The following is a 17,680-nucleotide window of genomic DNA, read 5'->3' on the forward strand; positions in this document are numbered from 1 at the left end:
CACCAGTCTCGGTTGCACTGGGCTGTCGTTACCAGCCACCAAGTTAAACTCCATTCTTTCTAGATCACTGCTCTTTCTGCATTTTGTCATTATAAATTATCTAGCTGCTGACAAAGACCTCCCTGGCAGACTGCCCTTGTCAGGAATATGGAGGGGTAAGCGCAGGGCTGGCAGGAATGGTACTCCCCACAGGCTCACCAGGAATCACAAAGGAAACAGCAGGTGAAGACCTTCCTCAGAGCTACCAACATCTCAGGGACTTGCACAGGAGCAGAGCCCTGTCCAAAACACTCCCCAGCATATTCGTGCTTAGTCCAGCAGTTAATGACTTGGTGTTTACCTGACCAGCTCCATCAGCCTCATGCCACCAAAGCTCTTCCTCTAATACAATCTACCTGCTTCCTGCCAGGCTAATTACAAGCTTGGACTTTGACTTCTTATTAGGAGCTAAGGGACAGCTTCCTCCCAAAGCCCCCTGGTGCACAGAGGTACCCACCCTGCTGCTGCTGCACTGCTGCCATGAACACCCTGGCTGAGACTGCCCTGCCCTTGTCCCCTCCAAGGGCTTGCCCAGCACTTGCTTATCCAAGGCCAGGTGTCCTTCTAGGGTCTGATCCTGACCCCGAGATCAAGAAGACTCAGCAGATGTCAGCTGGCTTTGGGTCAGGTTTCTAGAGATGCAGCAGGAGAGCGATGCTACTGAGTCCAGCCTGCAAAGCAGCACACTGTCCTACGGAAACCTTAACTCCTATTTCAAATGTATCTTTTGTTCTTGTGTGGAAGTGAGGTTTTGTTTTGTCATTACAGAGACCCAAATAACCTCAGTTAAAGGGGACAAGGAGGAAAGAAAGCAGCATCATGAGTTTCTTACAAGATAGCCTTAAGTGAAAGTAACTCATTAAGAACAGAGGCAAGGCTGAAGCATTTTACTGCCAAAACAGCACAAATACTCTGTTGTTTTTGCCAGTTACCACCAAACTAACAGCATGAATTTCTTATTGCAGCTCTAGAGGAAAAGTTGACTGAGTGGATAACTTCTTACTGCAGCCCAATTCTATAAAAAAAAAATAATCAATGACCCCAATCACGACTGTCATCCCATAGGCTAAATAAAGGTTCTCTGTGGCTGGCTTTGCTAAAGTGAGCCCCAGCACAGGGCAAGGTTATGAAATGAAGCTCCTCTGAAGCAGGGAAAGTTTGCCACATTGTTTGAATTGCAGAACAGCAACCCAACGGCAGGTTGGGATTAGTAAACACAAGTAATCAGCTGGCTGGAAGCAAACACTGGCTGTCACAGAAGCCCCCAGAGCAGTTTATCAAACCAATATTTCCTCTGCAGAAGGGAATATTTAAGTAGTTACATAAAATTCTTTTTTAATTGGTCATAACCAACACCAAGATCATCTCAGGCTGAGCTTTTAGACCATGAGTAATCATTGGTTTGGGCAAGAACTTTCTCAAACTTTCTGTGGATAGTTGAGAGGGGAAATGGAGATTGAGGAATTAGGAAGTTACATTTTCTTATCTGCAAAGGATTTATGCTGTCACTCATGACTTGCTGTAGGCCTGAAAAAACCCCATAGTGCAGTTCCAATTATGACTGCAACTTAAGATGTATGACCTGGGAATTCAGGCCAGATGTAGAGTTCTCCAAAATGAACCTGTATCCTATAATTGCTCTGAGTCTGCTAAGCTACAGCAACACTTAGTAATACATTGCTTAAAGCTCAGGCTTAATTTAGGGCCTGTCTCTCATTTTTATTGTTTCTGACTCACCCCTCATTAAGCAGGCGGCAATACTTAGCTTATCTAGGCTTCAAAGGGCTTCACACCTTAACTCACAACACCCCTGGCCAACAGCCATGAATAACTACCACTGTATTTAAAAAGGAAGAATTAAGGCAGGGAAGCCACATCACCCCTGAGGTTGCATCCAGAGGGGATGCACTAGCCTCCCCAGCATCCCTCTGGTTTTTTTCTCTGTTCAGGAGAGAAAAGCCTCTCTCAAAAGCTGCAACGGGAAGTATTTCATCTGGTGTGGCAACAACCAGGTACCTGTCCCTGCTGCCGAAGGGCACGAGGTCTTCAGCAGGACTGGGAGGCAAAATGTCCAGAGCTGATCAGGTGCAGAGTTACAGCAAAGCCCATGGTCCAGGTCAGCCCAGCCAGACTGGGCTCCTGCTGCAGCTCTTCCTTGGGACAGGCTGGCAGAGAGCACACTCAAGGCTGCACGAGGCCCTTTCCCTCCAAGTCACACCCCTTCTTCCCAAGGTGCCATCAGATCATAAGAGGATCAAGCATCTGTAATATAATCAGCTCATAGCCTTCCCCAGCCCCCTCTGCATCACGGCTGGGAATTAGCCCTCACACCCATCTCCCCTCAGGACAGCTCTGCTGCCAGCCTTGCTCTCACCTTTAAAAAGCAAATACACGCTGCGAGGGAAGGGCTTACTCCAGCCACCACCTGCACTGACCAGCAAAGGGCTCCAGAAATCACCACCAGCTTCTCATTTCTACCATACAACAAGCCGCAGTCCCCCAGCCCCTAGGAAGGCAGCCTGCTCCGTAAGCAAGAGGGCAGGACCCGCTCCCAGGCAGCCTCCACCACCCACCCTGACCCCCCTCCCTTCTCACAGCCAGGCTCCATCCCCTTTGATACAAAGCCTGAGCACCCACCTATAAAGCTCATACCCACCTTTGAGAGCCCTCCCACTTCTAAGTAAAAGCAGATGATGAAGATGTTCCAGGTGACCCAAACTGCAGTCCAGATGGCATACTAGAAGGGAATAGGAGGGAGAGAAGCCATAAACATTAGGAAGTCACTAGAATTAGTTTATATATATGTGATCCAGCTGGGGGCAGTTAAATGCCCTGAGTCAGCACTGCAATCCCTTTCCTCTGTTTGTTTCCCATGTGCACATGATTTCTTACTTTATTAGAGACACAGGGGCAGAAGTTTGGAGGGAGTGGAAGAGCTTCTGTCATGCATTTGTCCGGGATCTAGCTCTCCCTCTCTGTTGTGCCGTGTCTCAGTGTTACCTTGGTACCAGTAATAATTATCTGAAATCTTCCAAGTTTGGCGTAAGTATGGTGAAAGTGCAGCACGCTGAACAATGTGTTCCTAAACACAGCCAGGCACCTCCTGCTAAAACTGTTTGCAGTGCTCGTGCCTGATTTCCCAAGGGCTTTACTCCGTTCCTCATCACGTGCCATATCCCACCGGAGCAAAGGCTGCGAAAGGCTTTGAATGGCTCTGAATGAAACGGCTCTTACTTACCACCACTATGTAGCGAGGTCGATATTGAATAGTGCCAAACAGGCCAAGGATAACGATGATGATGTGGAGGAAGTTGGCTAGGATGGGGGCCCACTGGTATCCCAGGAAATCGAACACTTGCCTCTCTAATGCAGCAAGCTGGAAGGGAGAAGGAAAAGGAGAGTTATAGCTCCTGGACTTGTGACACTTATTCTCAAGGTTTTGGCATGGTCCCTGAGCAAATCACTGCAGCAGCTGAAGATGTTACTCCATTCCCAAAGCAATTTACTGCCTATGAACCAGGTCAGTAGGACAAAACATGTCTACATGCCCCCGCTTCCACCCTGTACTCATTTCATTTCCTCCAATGGCTAAGCTAACACAGACCAGTGAGCTCCAGTGCCTGTGGAGGCAATTCCTCTGTTCTGTGCACTTTGCAATGGGGAGGTGGCCCAGGCAGAGGTGAGCAGTGGGATGGTAACATCTTAAATGGCTGCAGCAGGACTTTCAAGAGCTCATTTGTCAGAGCCTTCAGCATCACTTCATCATTTGTGACACCTCTCATGTTTCTGCTCTCCAGTACACATCAATCAAAGTATCAGAGAGGAGGAAATGCTCTCCTCCACCTTCGCCCCACAAAAAATGCTGCCAGCCAGTAAAGAAATTCTGCAAACATCAGTTTTCCAGGAGGACAGTCTGTGCTCCTCTCCAGCACTAATAACATGGTTCAAGGCTAGTACTATGTTCTAGAAATAAAACTCCATTACTGTTGAAGTGCTGGGTCTGATTTTTAAATCATATTTGCATAAAGATGTGCTTTTCCTCTGTAGCCATCGTCTGGGTATCGGGCAACAACTGGTGACCTGGATCTGAACTGCTGTGCTACGCATGCAGCTGAAAGAGCACAATAAATGTGCAATTGCGTGCTAGCCTTTACGTCCTCCCAGCCTTTAGATGCTATGTCTGTAGGAGAAACAGTGAGTGGAGGGGTCAAAGCCATTCCTGCAGGGTTTTCCCCAGTGCCCAGCCTTACGCAGAGAGATCTTTGTCTTCGCTAACACAGTGCAGCCAGCCTCCCGCCACTGACCAGCAGCTTTGCTAGTGCTAAGGCACAGCTGGAGATTTCCCCATCAGGTTAAGATTTTAAAGTGGTTTAATTATCATAATAGTACACTGGGATTGCATTATGACATTTCATATTTATTTTCACCTAAATAAATCATTACAATTTACCATCAATAGCCAATATTAATCTAAGTACTATTTAAGACATTAACCATGGGTTATCCTAGTCCGCTGTGTATAATCAGCCATGTGACATCTTTTCCTGGCTTGGCTTTTAAATGGCAGCTGGGGACCAAGCACTGGAGCTTCTGTAATGACATAAAGCGTTGCAGGATGTGAGTGGTTGCAGGTCCCAGTCAAGCTGTAAGATCACAGAGGCCACATCTATGAAATGACCATTATTCCTCCTCCTCCCTGGGTCAGCGGGGAAATAACCTTCACATCTCTCTTGGGCTAGAAAGGTATTGCAATTCTTGACATTACCTTGGAAGTGCAACAGAAATCTGTATTTCAAAGAATTCTATAGCAGCCCTGGTTAAGGGAGATCAATCAGGGTGGTGGTAAGCAGCTTTCCCTCTCTGACATCTCTCTTCATGGGCAAAGGAGGGGCAGAGAGAGTGGGGAGGGAACGGAGGTAGTCACCAAATCTCTCTCTTCTGCAAAAGTCTTCCCTTTGAAGCCACACACACTGCCATGTTCTGATCCATTTGAACCACCTGGAAGGTGCTGTGGGATGTGCTGTGTGGCCACGCTCCGGGCTGGAACAGGGCCAGTGCTGCTCGTTTCCCATCCAGCCTGCTCTTCCCCTGAGCACAGCCGAGTTTCTGTATCTCATCAGAAACAGCAGTAATAGGTTAAACACATAATCTTTTAGGAGGGGATTAACGAACATACCTTAATGATATTTGGAAATTTTGAAACCTGACTGGCTGGCAGTGGGTCACTTGACTGTGACCGCTTCATCCAATCAGGCATTTAATTGGCTTTGTGCGTTACATTAACGCGGGAGTATGTGCCGCAAGAGCCAGCGCCGTGGTGCAGTAATTAGCCAAGGGGACACAATGGGAGTGTGTTCTGCGGAGATAATGCCCTGCTCGGCTTCGCCTCTTGCCTTCAGGCCCTGGAAAGGGGGATAAAGACAGATCCCATGCCTGATGCCATGAGCTATCCCACTCCGGAATCAGGGCATCCATGTCTGGAAAAGTGTTTTCTCCTCACAAATGAACATTCACCATTAGGGCTGTATAAAAAGGGAAAAGTTTGTCCTTCCACAGCTTTGTGATGTTTCCTGACTTGTTTGGACCAGAGAAGACCTTGGTCTGTGAAGTGAGAGGTACCCAACTGTCCTGGAGATGGACCTGCCAACCTGCACCGACTTCAGAAGGGACACAGCTCCTAGAGAGGTCTCCAGTCTCCGGCCACACTGTATTTTTCCCCATCATCCCAGAAGTTAGCTTCATGTCATATTTCCCTCTTACTTAGTGTAACTGCTCTTGTCTCTAGGTTGTTTCTGTCCTTATTTAGGTCCCTTTTCCACTTCCTCTGCATTTTTAAAATGTTTTTGTGTCCTGGGGAGCTGCAGGCGTGACTCAGCTGGTACGGAGATCGGCTGTGCCTGTGTGCTGGGTCAGCTAAGGAGAGCTGGGTCTGTGTGCCTTTGTGTGATGTGCAAGCTCAGGCAAGCTGTTTCCTCTTTTATAAAAATAAAAACAATTTTCTGTAAGATGCGTGTTGATGACAAGCACAAATGCTACTGATGAAACTCTTTAAGACTGTATTACTGACACACAGGTAGCGAGTCTGTGCTGCAATTCAGCTGTCAGACGTGCAGCCTGAAGTTACCCTGGGCTTGCCCCTGTTTCCCCAGGAACCTAGCATAATTACGGAAATATTTGCTGAAAGCAAATAGATAAACAACCATTTCACTCATTACACTGTGTGCAAAGCTTACCCATTGAACGCTGCTGAGATTTGCAGGTAAACAGGGCTGATGTTTGTGCTAAGCTGGCCTTGATTTGGGGTTGCAGATGTGCAGAATGCTGGGCAGCCTGCAGTCCTGGGTCCTTCAGTTTGGCTTGGAAATGGCAAGGTCAGCGTTTGCCCCTGCCTACGGGTACAGATATATCTGCAGCCTTGTGCTGAACCTCTCCTGGACCCTCTTGTTGAGCAGGGGAAATGCCATCTTTCTCTGCTGCTGCCAAGTTTCTACAGAGTAATATCCTGGCTGTAGCGGTTTTTATGATGATTCACACTATTCCATTGAGAAAGCCTATTATATTCTAGAGAGATTGGTTGTAAAGAGAAATTTCACAGATTGTGGCACAGGTTTCAACCCATTCAAAGCTGACAGGGCCTTTCCATCAGGGAGGACAAATTTTTCTTCTTTATGACTATTCTTATTAAAACTAGGATTCCTTCTGCTCCTTTTTCTTCTCTAGCTCATAGAACATTTTTACCTTTCATTTTTAAAATTAAATGATTTGTTGCGGTACTAAAATCAGAGTAGTTGTGGCAGACTTCTCTCTCCGCATTTCTGCTGATCTGAGTGAAACTGGAATAGCAAATAACTGTGCGAAGCAGTTGTTAGCCAGGCAAACAAAACAAGCCAAAGCTCTCTGTTGGGCCATCGTTCATTTATACAGCCAGGACAGATAAGAAAGGCAAAGAAGATGTTCTGCAGTTTACAGAGTCCTATCGCATAGCTCACACACAGTGAGCAAAGAAAGGCTTTGTAAGCCAGCAGGACAGGACATGCTCAAGGTCTTTACACCGTTAAAACTTTGCCAGAGAGGGAAGCTCTACCTGAGCTGCAGGGGAGCGTTGCCTGATGGACCCCGTTGCAGAATAGGAAAATGGTCTTAGAAAACATCTCAAAATGCAAAACAGTTTCTTGCTGGGGGGTTCAAACTATTCCAGCTGCATTTCCAATGGCTCTGGCAAGACAGTGTCACTGGCAGATGTCGATGCCAGCAGGACACACTGAGCTGATTCAACATGGGCTGGGGGGTGCTTGTTTGAATCCTGGTCCCTTAAATCTTTTCTATCCCCTCATCTTTGTCTTCTGTTGCTCCTGTCATGCTGATAAGCTGGAAAGTTCAACCTGTTCCCCTTGTGCCTCCAAACTGCTAAGGAAGAAAGGATTCTGGTGAACAAGTCAGTTAGTTACCTGTAATTCTTTAACTCCCTGCCCTTTATTTCCCACTATTAAGACCATGTTATCAGCTAGATTTGCTTTTCTTAGTTTATTAAGCTTTTAAAGCCTTTAATCTTATTTGGTTTGGATCTGTGTCTTTCACTGCATTTCTGAAATCAGTTGGGACACAAAATAACAAATTACCTTCAAGATGTTGACATGACTCGTACAGATGCAGGAAAGATGCTTGGAAAGCCCAGTAATAGGTACAGACGTGCCAAGAGGATGTCCTGCCTATACACACACATGTCCATCTGTGTCTGTTCCTGCAAGTAAACCTGCTTTCACACTTTCCAAGTTCATCTTCAATAAGAGATTTCTTTTAAAAATTAAATATTAGAAATAAATTTACAAGCACTCAATAAAAGGAACAAATGGGAAAAGCTGATCCTACTGCTATGGGCCAGCCAGGACTTAAGGGAGATACTCCTGCAAAAAAAGAAGAAAAAACGTTCCACCCAGAAACCTAGACAATTTTCCACTTGGATTATAATAAAGCAACTTGGAAAATCTTTTGCTGCTCCTTTTCTTTCACCGCTGTAAGGACACAGCCTCACAATCTGCTCTGACTCTTGCAGTGCCCTTGTTCCGTGGCGTACACAGCCACCTTGAACCCCTGTGTGCATATCTATAGCTTCCACACGGACAAAAATTGCAACTTAAACCCCTGTATTTACTTTCTCTCTAGCCTGAACTGAGAAAGAGCCTCAGCTGCAGCCTCGGTCACCGCCGTGCTCCCGTGATGTTCAGGGCTGCCTGGCTGATTCCCGACGCCTTGATTCAGCATTTGATTTCCTGCCAACTGGCTTTGCTTTTTAAGAAGATGCTCTTTGTTTGTCTACTGTGCAAACACCATCGGAGCAGCCAAGACTTTCACTGAAAAAGGTCACGGGTCTTTTCTTGCGGAAAAACTTGCATTGATTTCCTGAGGTATTTTGTTCATGCAATGGTTGATGTCAGGGCAAAGTCACAGCGCTGCTATCCCTATGAGTCATCCTATAAGGAAGAAAATTTAAGTCCAGCTAGCTGAAACAGCAGGAAGAAATTAAAAAGTCTCAAATGTAGCATTTAAAAAATATATCTATTTAGGTTTTGAATACACGTATTTTTATATAACAGTTTGAGTTTATTTTGTTTTTTTTATAAAACAGTTTGAGTTTGGCAATATTAAACATCAGTCTGCTTTGTTTATTATTATTATTGTATTGGTATTATTGGTATTATTATGTAATATTATATTATTATACATAGTCTTTCTATGCAATTGCTTTGTGCTTGTAAATGGTGAAACAGTGCTAGATCTAAAGAATCCTAAACACAAGCTGCAGTTTGGTGAAACTATCAGCAGTGAGCAGAAAATTCCTGTCGTGCCAGTGCCTATTCAAGGTGGAGAAGATTTTGCGGGTAGAAAAATTATTAAACAAAAAGTCTGCTTTTACCACAGTGGCTGCTTTTCTAAATAAATATTAATGGTTGCAGTAGGTGTTTAATTAAGTTTCTCTGACAAAGCAGTTCACTGAGCCGCTGCTTCACATCCCCCTAACCAAGGGGCTCGTTCTGCTAGGTGCCGCGTCCTTGTCTCTTCTAAAGTCAGCATCTCACGTGCTAACACCCACCGCATTCATGCAATCTCATTTTTCTTCAGTAAGTGTTGTCAAGGAAACCTTCCTTGGGGCCTTGTGATCCACAGCTCCTTTCCCAGCATCCCTCGCCGGACCACAGAGGTCAAGAGACTAATTGCACAGGAGGTCTCTGTTTGTCACTTTGTCTCTCAGGCATCTTTGGTCACTCTGGCCACTGGAAACAATAAGGCCCATTCTCTGCTCGTTTTGGTCTGTTTTCCCCCCAGAAGCTGCTGAAACCCCTTCTATTCACAGAGACATTACAAAGGCCTCCAACGGCAGACCTTATATCTTTAAATCATTTATGTTTCAGAAGCAAACTCTGGTCACTACGATGGCCTGGAAGACCAATGCCTGCCCAAGGGCCCCACGAGGCAGCTGGGAAGTCCCCATCGCTGGTGTGAGCCCCACACCAGGTCAGTACCCTGCAGCTGGGGCTGGCTGTCACACTCCAGCAAACACAGCTTTCAGGCTGCACCCTGCCATAGCCGAGCATCAGGGCTTCTTCCGCGCCAGTACCATCCTGTGCAGAGCCTGGGCAGGCTTAACCCCTCGGTGTGGTTCAGCACAACTTCCCTCCTGAAGCCCAGAGCATCCCGCTGTTAAACAGCCCAGCACCGAGTCCTCCCCTCCTCATTTTTTCCTGACCTGGCACCTTTGTGCTCTGGACTCTTCCCTCCCAGTGTCATTTTGTGTGTTGGCAATGACACTCTCAAGAGTGCTGCCACTTTGACCTTGATCCCTACACTTTCTTCTGCTGATGCCTTTCAGAAACATCCTAGCTGCAAAGATATGTCATTATTTGGTCTCACACATCTGGGTGCTGCTTAGTATTCTAGGAAAGACACAACCCTTGCTAAACATTAGGGATGAGACTGGCACCGGCGCAGTGCAGAAGCCTGTTTGTGTCTGGAGTTGAGGCTGAGGTTTCCCGGTACATCCCGTATAGCCACCAGCATGGCTCAGCTGAAGACACGGGCTATGCACAAGCATTCATGCACACAAACCTCTTAAACCTTTTTACTCCAAGTGCTGTGTTGGGCCACATAGTGGTGAAAACAGCAGAGATGTGTGAAGGCAGAGAGAAAGCGTTGGGGTGTAAGGCAGTAGCTGGCAGTAGTTTTTCCAGCAAGACTCCGTAGCCCATGGTCCCTACAAAAGGACACATCCCCAGGTGCAGCACAAGCGTGACAGCCCCTCTCCTGCTCCACAACCCTCTAAACAGGGTGCCCAGCAGTACACTTAATTAGCTGGCTCTTGCACATAATGTAGGAGAGAAGAGGTTGCCCAGCACTGACTTTCTGAATGGTGTTCAGAATACAGCTCCCAGGAGCAATGTTCCAGTAAAATAATTGCCCTGTATTGCCTAAACTTCTCCCACATCAGGGTCAGTTGCGTGCTGGTGAGGCTTGTGCTCCGTACACCCCACACAGCCTCTGGGCCGTTTGGTTTTCCTGGACCACGTCTCACCTTGGGGCTCAGACCTGGGGGATGCAGACAAGTGTCTGTGCAGCAGCATCAGATACCCAGGCTGCTCTGTTCCCTTCGTTCCTGCTTGTGTCCCCTGACAGCCTCTAAGTACTGCATGCTGCTGTGATTGCTGATAGCTGAGATTAGCAATCAGGCTAAATTAATAAGCACGTGCCTTTGTGATCCAGGCAAAAAAGCACTCTGACAAGAATGACAAACTTGTTTTACTTGTAACCGACGTCAACACTCAAACCTACATTTCCCAAACATAATTAAATTAATCTGTTGTGCCCACAATGCTTCCCCCCCCCCCCCCCCCCCCCCCCATTATTCTTCTCCCTCAGTCTCATAGCTCAGCTTTGGCTCTCCGGATTTGTAACAGAGAGAGGGGGCACTGGAACAAAGGGGACATGACTGGATTTGCAACAGACATAAAAAATAATGAGTTTATTCAACAAGTGCCTGATGTTTTTGTCAGCCAGATGCTCCATAAGGCACAGCCTTATTCCAGGCTCAGGCTCCACACCTGTCGCAGCCCCGGCTTTCCCTCGCCTGTTGGAGGACTGGCCATCCTGGCTCAGCCCCCCTTGTACTGGTGAACATGGGCAAACGTCCTTGCTGCTCCCCACAAACAGCGTCCTGGCATGACAGACAGCTTTAGCACTGGGGCGGATGGACCTTCTCCCACCAGTAGCACAAATTTCCCTGTTGAGTGAAGTGTATCAAAGACGTGCCGTTAACTCACCAGCCATTTCCCTCGGGAGTTCTGCTACCGTTTATGAAGCCATCTAAACACTATAAAGGCTGCGAGGCAGAGCAGTGCTGGAGATCAGCAGGAATTTAATTTTCTCATAGAGAGATTTATTTCCTACCAATGGGGCATTATATTCTGTGACCCCTGCCTCTGCTCAGCCAGGAAGGCGATCCGAAGTTTGTGCTTGTTCACATGACAGGGATGCAGGGGAAAAGTGAAAATGTTTAAAAACTGGCCAAGGGGTTGTTTGGTATAGGGAATATACCTTATTCCCTCTGGACCTGCTATCTTAAGCTTGTTTGCTTAGCTAAAAGAGCTGGAGAGAGCAAACATATGGGCAGGACGTGCACAGAAGGTACAAGGCTGTCCTGAAGGACTGTTTGGGCCAGGACTGCCCAGCCTGTCTTCTAATGGTGCAGCTCTCCAGAGTCTCCTGGATGTGGGAGCAGCAGTTTGGGAACAGCTCGGACATTCCCATCAACTCTCAAGCGCACTAGAAAGACTTAAAATCATTCAGGTTAGACCAAAACTCACAGGGTGTATAAAGCCCGTGAGATACCAGCTGGACTCACCCAGCTTAGACAAAATTATGGCTATCTTTGCTATTTTATAGGCACTTACTGCAAACTGCAATTTTATTTTGCCTCTGGTTACCCCAAAGATGAATTATGACCTTAAATTTACTACTGGCAGTTTCCCAAAGGGGGAAGAAACTCTTGCTTCAGGCCAAAAAGCCAAGCTGAGTTTTTCCTCTGTCCTGTCCACACACAGCCTGAGAAAGACTCCCTGCATCCGAGTGACACTGAAACCATCCCCGGCCTTTAGCTTTTTGAACAAAAGTGTTCACATTTGGTGTCTCCTGCAAGTCTAATTCATGGTTGGTACCTGCAGCACTTTCTCTTCACGAAGGGTCAGCGGTGGCCTGAGCTACAAAAATGCCTCTCTGAAGGGGAAACACTGGCAGAAAGCCACCTGAGCTGTTTTTCTTGTCCAGGGGAAGACGAAGATGAGAGTTTCTTGGTGTCCATGTAGCACAGCCAGCAAAGCCTCACTTTCTGCACAGGTCTGTGCGTCAGAGCAGTCCTCAGCTCAGCAGGATGCTCCCCAGGGCACATGGACAAATGTCTCTGTGTTGCTGGTCTTTTGTGGACCCCCCCCAGTGCCTCACTAGATAAAGCCCCCTGCTCTCCCCTCTGCTTGACAGTCCCTCTGCCTCTGCTCAGCACCTTCCACCTGCCCCATCCTGCTCTGGCCCAGCGGCAGCTCTCCCCCAGCTCCTTCCTGCACATTGCACTGGGAGCTCTAGCAGCTGATCCCCTTAATTAGGTCACAAATAGATCACGTGTAAAACGCTTGCACTAGCCAGATCCTCTGAAGGAAAAACATGCGAGCCCTGCAACTGGGATAAAAGCTTGAGAGAGGAAGGATGCCAAAGCTGAAATAACTCTTCAAAACTTTGTCCACAGGAACCCTGTTTCAGTTTCTGCTCAACAGCTGGGTCCCTGCTCCCTGACACTGTAGCTAAGCGGTAGTGTTTCTTTAATTTCCTCTTGCTCCTGCTGCAATGCCAGATTGCTTGGATATTCGTAAACAGAAGGAGTTTAATGAAAATTATAATTAGAGCCCTGCGGTGCTCTTGCAGGTCGCCTTTACACTGGGCTGCCTATTTACATTACAAATCAGGCTGGTGTCACTGCAGAGTCTACAGCAAGAGAAGAGAATTCATTAAAAAAGAAGCACAGGGTGGGTTGGAAATAGGGAAGAAAGAAAATGATATTGTTATTATTAATAATCTAGGAAACTGGGATCTGCCATGGTCTTGCTGCAACTTTGCTCCTAGAAGGAACACCCATTTGTAATCATCCTGCAGCAGAGCGGGGGAGAGCACAGCCACCCAGAAATTTCCATTGGTAATTCCTGTACAAACAGACCCTTTTTCATAGAGCAAGACTTTATCTCCCACACCAGGACACAAAGAAGTGCTCTTAGCACTTCTGCTTCCTAATACCTAGCTGCGAAGCTGCGTGTGTGTGTGTGTGTGTGTCAGGGAGAGGCAACATGTGAAGCCAAAGGGACACATTCCCCATGATTTCACAGCTTTCCCTTTCCACCTGCCAGCAGCTACAATGATGCTTTTGGCCCTGCTGTAATGCCATGAGCAGCAGCTCCTTGAGACAGACAGAAGCCCCCATTCAGTCAAGCGCTGGAGCATCTGCTGCTGGAGGCGCAGCGTATGTCCGGCTGCAATCTCGTGCTGAAGGGCTCTGTAAAAACCGGGTCTGACGGAGCAGGGGAGAAGATCCCATGGGAACAACATGGAGGCATCTGGGCATCAATGCACTGACACCCAGCCCAGCTCCCACACATGGCAGCACAAACCGGTGTGAGCCCACATAGGGATCAGTCTCCTGGGTTTGATCCGGCTCCTGCTCCTTCCACCAAAGCCCTCCAGCACAGTTGTTAACTGTCCATCTTCCCATCTATAAAGAGGAATTAGGAATAACATCCTTGTTTTACACAGATAGCTGGAGACTTGGGTTGTATTTGTAAAAAGCTTCTTTAATATTTCATGCTAATCATCCTGCATCAGCAGAAACCGCATAATCATTGCAATAGTGTTTTTATTTGATACCCACCTGCCCGTAGTGGTAAAAAGAGGTGGCATTTTGGGTTTGGGACTTTCCCCTGCAGCTTGCAGCACCAGTCCAAACCCCTCACCTTTCCCATCACTGTCACATTCCCAAACCAGAGAAATGGAAACCTGTGCCCACGCTGCATTCCCCCAAATTCAGCCCATTGATGATACGACCAAACCCCAGCAATGCCCAGCAAAGGACGCCGAGTCAGTCTACCTGCCAGCCCCTGCCCCCTGCTGCTGCTCATCTCAGCCATTAATCTTACCTTGCCCTCAGCAGCCAGAGGGACGTAACTTTAGTCTAATAAACAGCTGGAAAGTCAGGACAGAGCAGATGAACTAATGCTGCAGAAGTGATTTGGTTTATATATCAAAACCCACTCTAGGAGACTTTCCCCTCTGCACGTCATGGCAATATGCAGAAAGTTTTCAGGCAAATTAGAAGCTGGCGGTATTTTAGGAGTTTGGCTGCAAATGGGCCAAGTGGTTTGGTTGCATTTCATGCACACTGTCGTCGGTGTAAAATGACCCATACTGTGACAGCTGAGTTTTAACCATCCCTAGTAACACTGTTGTTTGTGCTTTGCCAGCCCCCCCAACCTAATAGAAAAAAGTGTTTCTTTCAGTTAAAAAAAGGACAAAAGAAAAATTCCCTTCAAAAAACTATAGTTGAAAAAACACATAGCCATTTTTTCAGCTGAAAAGTAAGTATCAATAAAGAAATACTGACCAGCTCTCCCCTAATGAATGTACTTCCAGGCTTGTCGCCAAAGCATGAAATGAAAAGAAACTGGGAAGAACAGAGTATTTTGGACATGAAAAACATTTAGTGGTCCAGCTTCTGGTTCCGGTAAAATGCCTTTGACAGGAGGGTGTTTAAATTGGAACAGGCAGGGAAATTACTGTTTTGTTACAAATAGGGACTGTCAGAGGCTTTTGGGGTGTTGCAGGAATTTTCCAATAACCACAATCCCCCCAAACAACTTCTCCTCTACAAAGTGGCTAGGAAATTAATCAATCACTATTGACTTTCATCTTCTGGTTGCTTCATGGGAAGAAAATCAGTCATACTTAAATAATTGATCAATTACCTTAGTAATTACAGGTAACAAACCTAGCTTCCCTTGCCTCCCTCAAGACACGTAAAGTAGAGATATCTCAGTTTTCCAGCCATTTCAGGAAGCAAAGCCAATTTTGTGTGACCCAAGATGACTTCTGAGCTGTCACCCACATCTCAGGAGCCCCCAGCACCCTCGGCACGGCCCCAGCAGCACGGTCCCTGCTGCTCTCTGAGGCAAGCAAGGCTGCCTGTCTCTTGGCTTTCTTCCTCAGCTCTAACCTCTGCATGAGCATCACAGGCTGGGAAGCTGGGAGCCAGCTCTATTTTTCTTAAGTCAATAGAAGCAAGAAGACAGAGACACATGAAGTGCTCAAACAGATTAATCAAGTCAATACCTAAGGATGTAGGCGTTTTGCCTAAGGACCGGCGAAAAGTTTAGACGCACATTTGAGGCTGAAGATCAGCCTCCTGTGGGTTGATGAAGTAGCCTGGGACATGCACTGGGCTCTGGGTAGTCATTAAAGGCTAAGAGCACATCTCTGCTACAAATGAGGCTGAGTGTTGGAAAGAAGTGCCTTGGGGTGGAGAGTCTCAGGCTCAAAGTGTGAGTGAGCCATGGTGGAAGTCACTAAGCCCATCTTTTTCTCATGCTCACCATCCCCTACACCACTGTAGGGGTGTTTTCCTCCTATACTTGAGAGGAGCTGAATGAAGCAAAAGATTCTCATCGGGGATTTATTAGCAATACAGTATCATGCTAAAAGAAAAGCTCAGGTTTAACAAGTTCTCTCGCTTGTATTAATGGCATTGACCGTATCACTTTTTGTGCAGATCCCCCTTTGTTTTTGCTCTTTAGTCCAAGTGGATGATGAAATGAGACCCGTGACGTTCATTTTGATGGAGGCAAGCTGCTGGCTTTCCAACAGTGTAAATAAGGATCCAGTGCCTTTTAAAACCCATTATTTTTAAAGGAAAGCCCTTTTGAGTGAGGGCTAGAATGGGGTTATTTTCCACATGACCAAGCGTCAAAAGGAAAGCGGCAGCCCAGTCCATGCTCTTATCAGCCTCCCCGAGTCACATACTGGATAGATTTGTCACAAGGTGAAATAAGAGCAAGTCCTCAATTTATTATCATTTTCTACTTGTCCTTCTTAGTGCAGTTCCTGCCAGGATGAGTTTGCTGTGGGAAAGTGGAATGAAACCAGGGCTTTCAGTTTGCTCCTAAATGGGACTGGGGGGAAGCTTTCAGGGGGGAGGGAAAAATCTTCCTCATTATAAAGGGAAAATGTGCAATGCAGAGTTTTCATCGGATGCTGCCCAGCCTCCCAATTAGGATGGCTCAGACAAACAGTGGCGTTATTATATGTAACTGTTTATCCAGCGTCACTCAGCCATTAGTTATTTTTTGAGCATAATTTATCTCTTCTGTTGTGCTACCCAATTTGTTTGCATTTTCAGTCCAGTCGAGTGTCTCTCTTTTATTGTATACATCTTTTGGCCTCCCACCAACTGACCTGCCAAGTAAGTTTCCAGGAGTGTCGCACAATGGCCAGGCCCCTCCTGTGCTTCATTTTTCACATGACGTTCACATCCCCTTCATTTCTGCGCTGCCCCTGCCCCTCCCCTGCTGACTTGCAGCTCCTCAATGGCTCATGGTTTATTCAACAGCGAAGCTGAATTTCTCTTTTCCTTCTCTTTTTCCCCTTCCCCTCCTTTTAAAATAGAGGCTGGTCAATAGATGCCACTTTGGCAGCTCTGGAGAACAGAGTTCCATCGCAGCAAACCTTTAGCGGTCGTGTCTCTGTGGTGCAGGAGTTTGATGACCTTGCAGGGTCTGGACCCTGAACCGTGGTGCAGCAGCTCAGATGTGTGGCACTCCTGAAAGCTGGTGTCTCCTCCAGCCATGAAAGGGGACAAAGACTTGCCCTCTATTAACTTGTGTCACCAAAGCTTCATCCACACATGGCCCTGCCTCCCTGCCACTATTGCTCCCCTTGGAGAAGCGGGATGATTCCTTATGCCTGGAATGACAGCATCTCTGGCTTGTTCCTACTCCAAACTTTCTGCCCAGTTTTTTCAAGTCTTTTGATCTCCCTGCTTGCAGGTCTGCCTGCAAGGATTAGCTAAAATAGAAAAGTGTTAATCCACATTATGGAAATTCAAATCCTTGCCACTACATTAAGTAATTTCAAGGAAGTTTAATTTGGTGAGACTGAGGTGAACTCCAGAACAGGGACAACAACATCTGTGCCTCTCCTCTCCCACTAGCTCAGCAACACTGCAGTGGTAGGAAGCAGCATTTTCCTCCTTATTGTAGCAGGCTCCAAACTAACACTGTTTCTGATGGAGCCCAGCAAAATCCTGCGGAGCTCTCAGCCCTGGCTTACAGCTGAACAGGGGGTATGCTGCTGCATTCCCATTGGGTCTGCCAGGACGGGGTTTCCAGGATTTCTGCAGGAAAATCTGTAGTCACTCACCACCAAACACTGGAGCTCCATCTGAAATGTCCTTTGTTTGCAAGTTAGCATCCAAACCTGGGAGTGAGGAACTTTTTATGGCCATGGGAGCCACCATGAGGAAAAAACTTGGCAGCCACGAAACCTGGGTTACATCTCATGCAAGGAA

At 46.9% G+C, this 17,680-nt stretch overlaps 1 protein-coding gene across 2 annotated transcripts in view; it reads right to left on the minus strand.

Annotated features, from left to right (window-relative positions):
• Window positions 1–17,680, minus strand: part of NKAIN4 (sodium/potassium transporting ATPase interacting 4) — a 52,067-nt gene that overhangs the window by 23,028 nt on the left and 11,359 nt on the right. For both annotated transcript variants that reach the window (XM_056354688.1, XM_056354687.1), the window contains exons 2-3: window positions 3,278–3,415; window positions 2,696–2,776 (exon numbers count right to left, since the gene is read on the minus strand). In XM_056354688.1, coding sequence (XP_056210663.1) covers window positions 2,696–2,776; window positions 3,278–3,415 — 219 coding nt within the window. The remainder of the gene's footprint in view (window positions 1–2,695; window positions 2,777–3,277; window positions 3,416–17,680) is intronic.

The sequence above is a fragment of the Falco biarmicus genome, chromosome 10, assembly GCF_023638135.1.
Source record: "Falco biarmicus isolate bFalBia1 chromosome 10, bFalBia1.pri, whole genome shotgun sequence".
Lineage (NCBI taxonomy): Eukaryota > Metazoa > Chordata > Aves > Falconiformes > Falconidae > Falco > Falco biarmicus.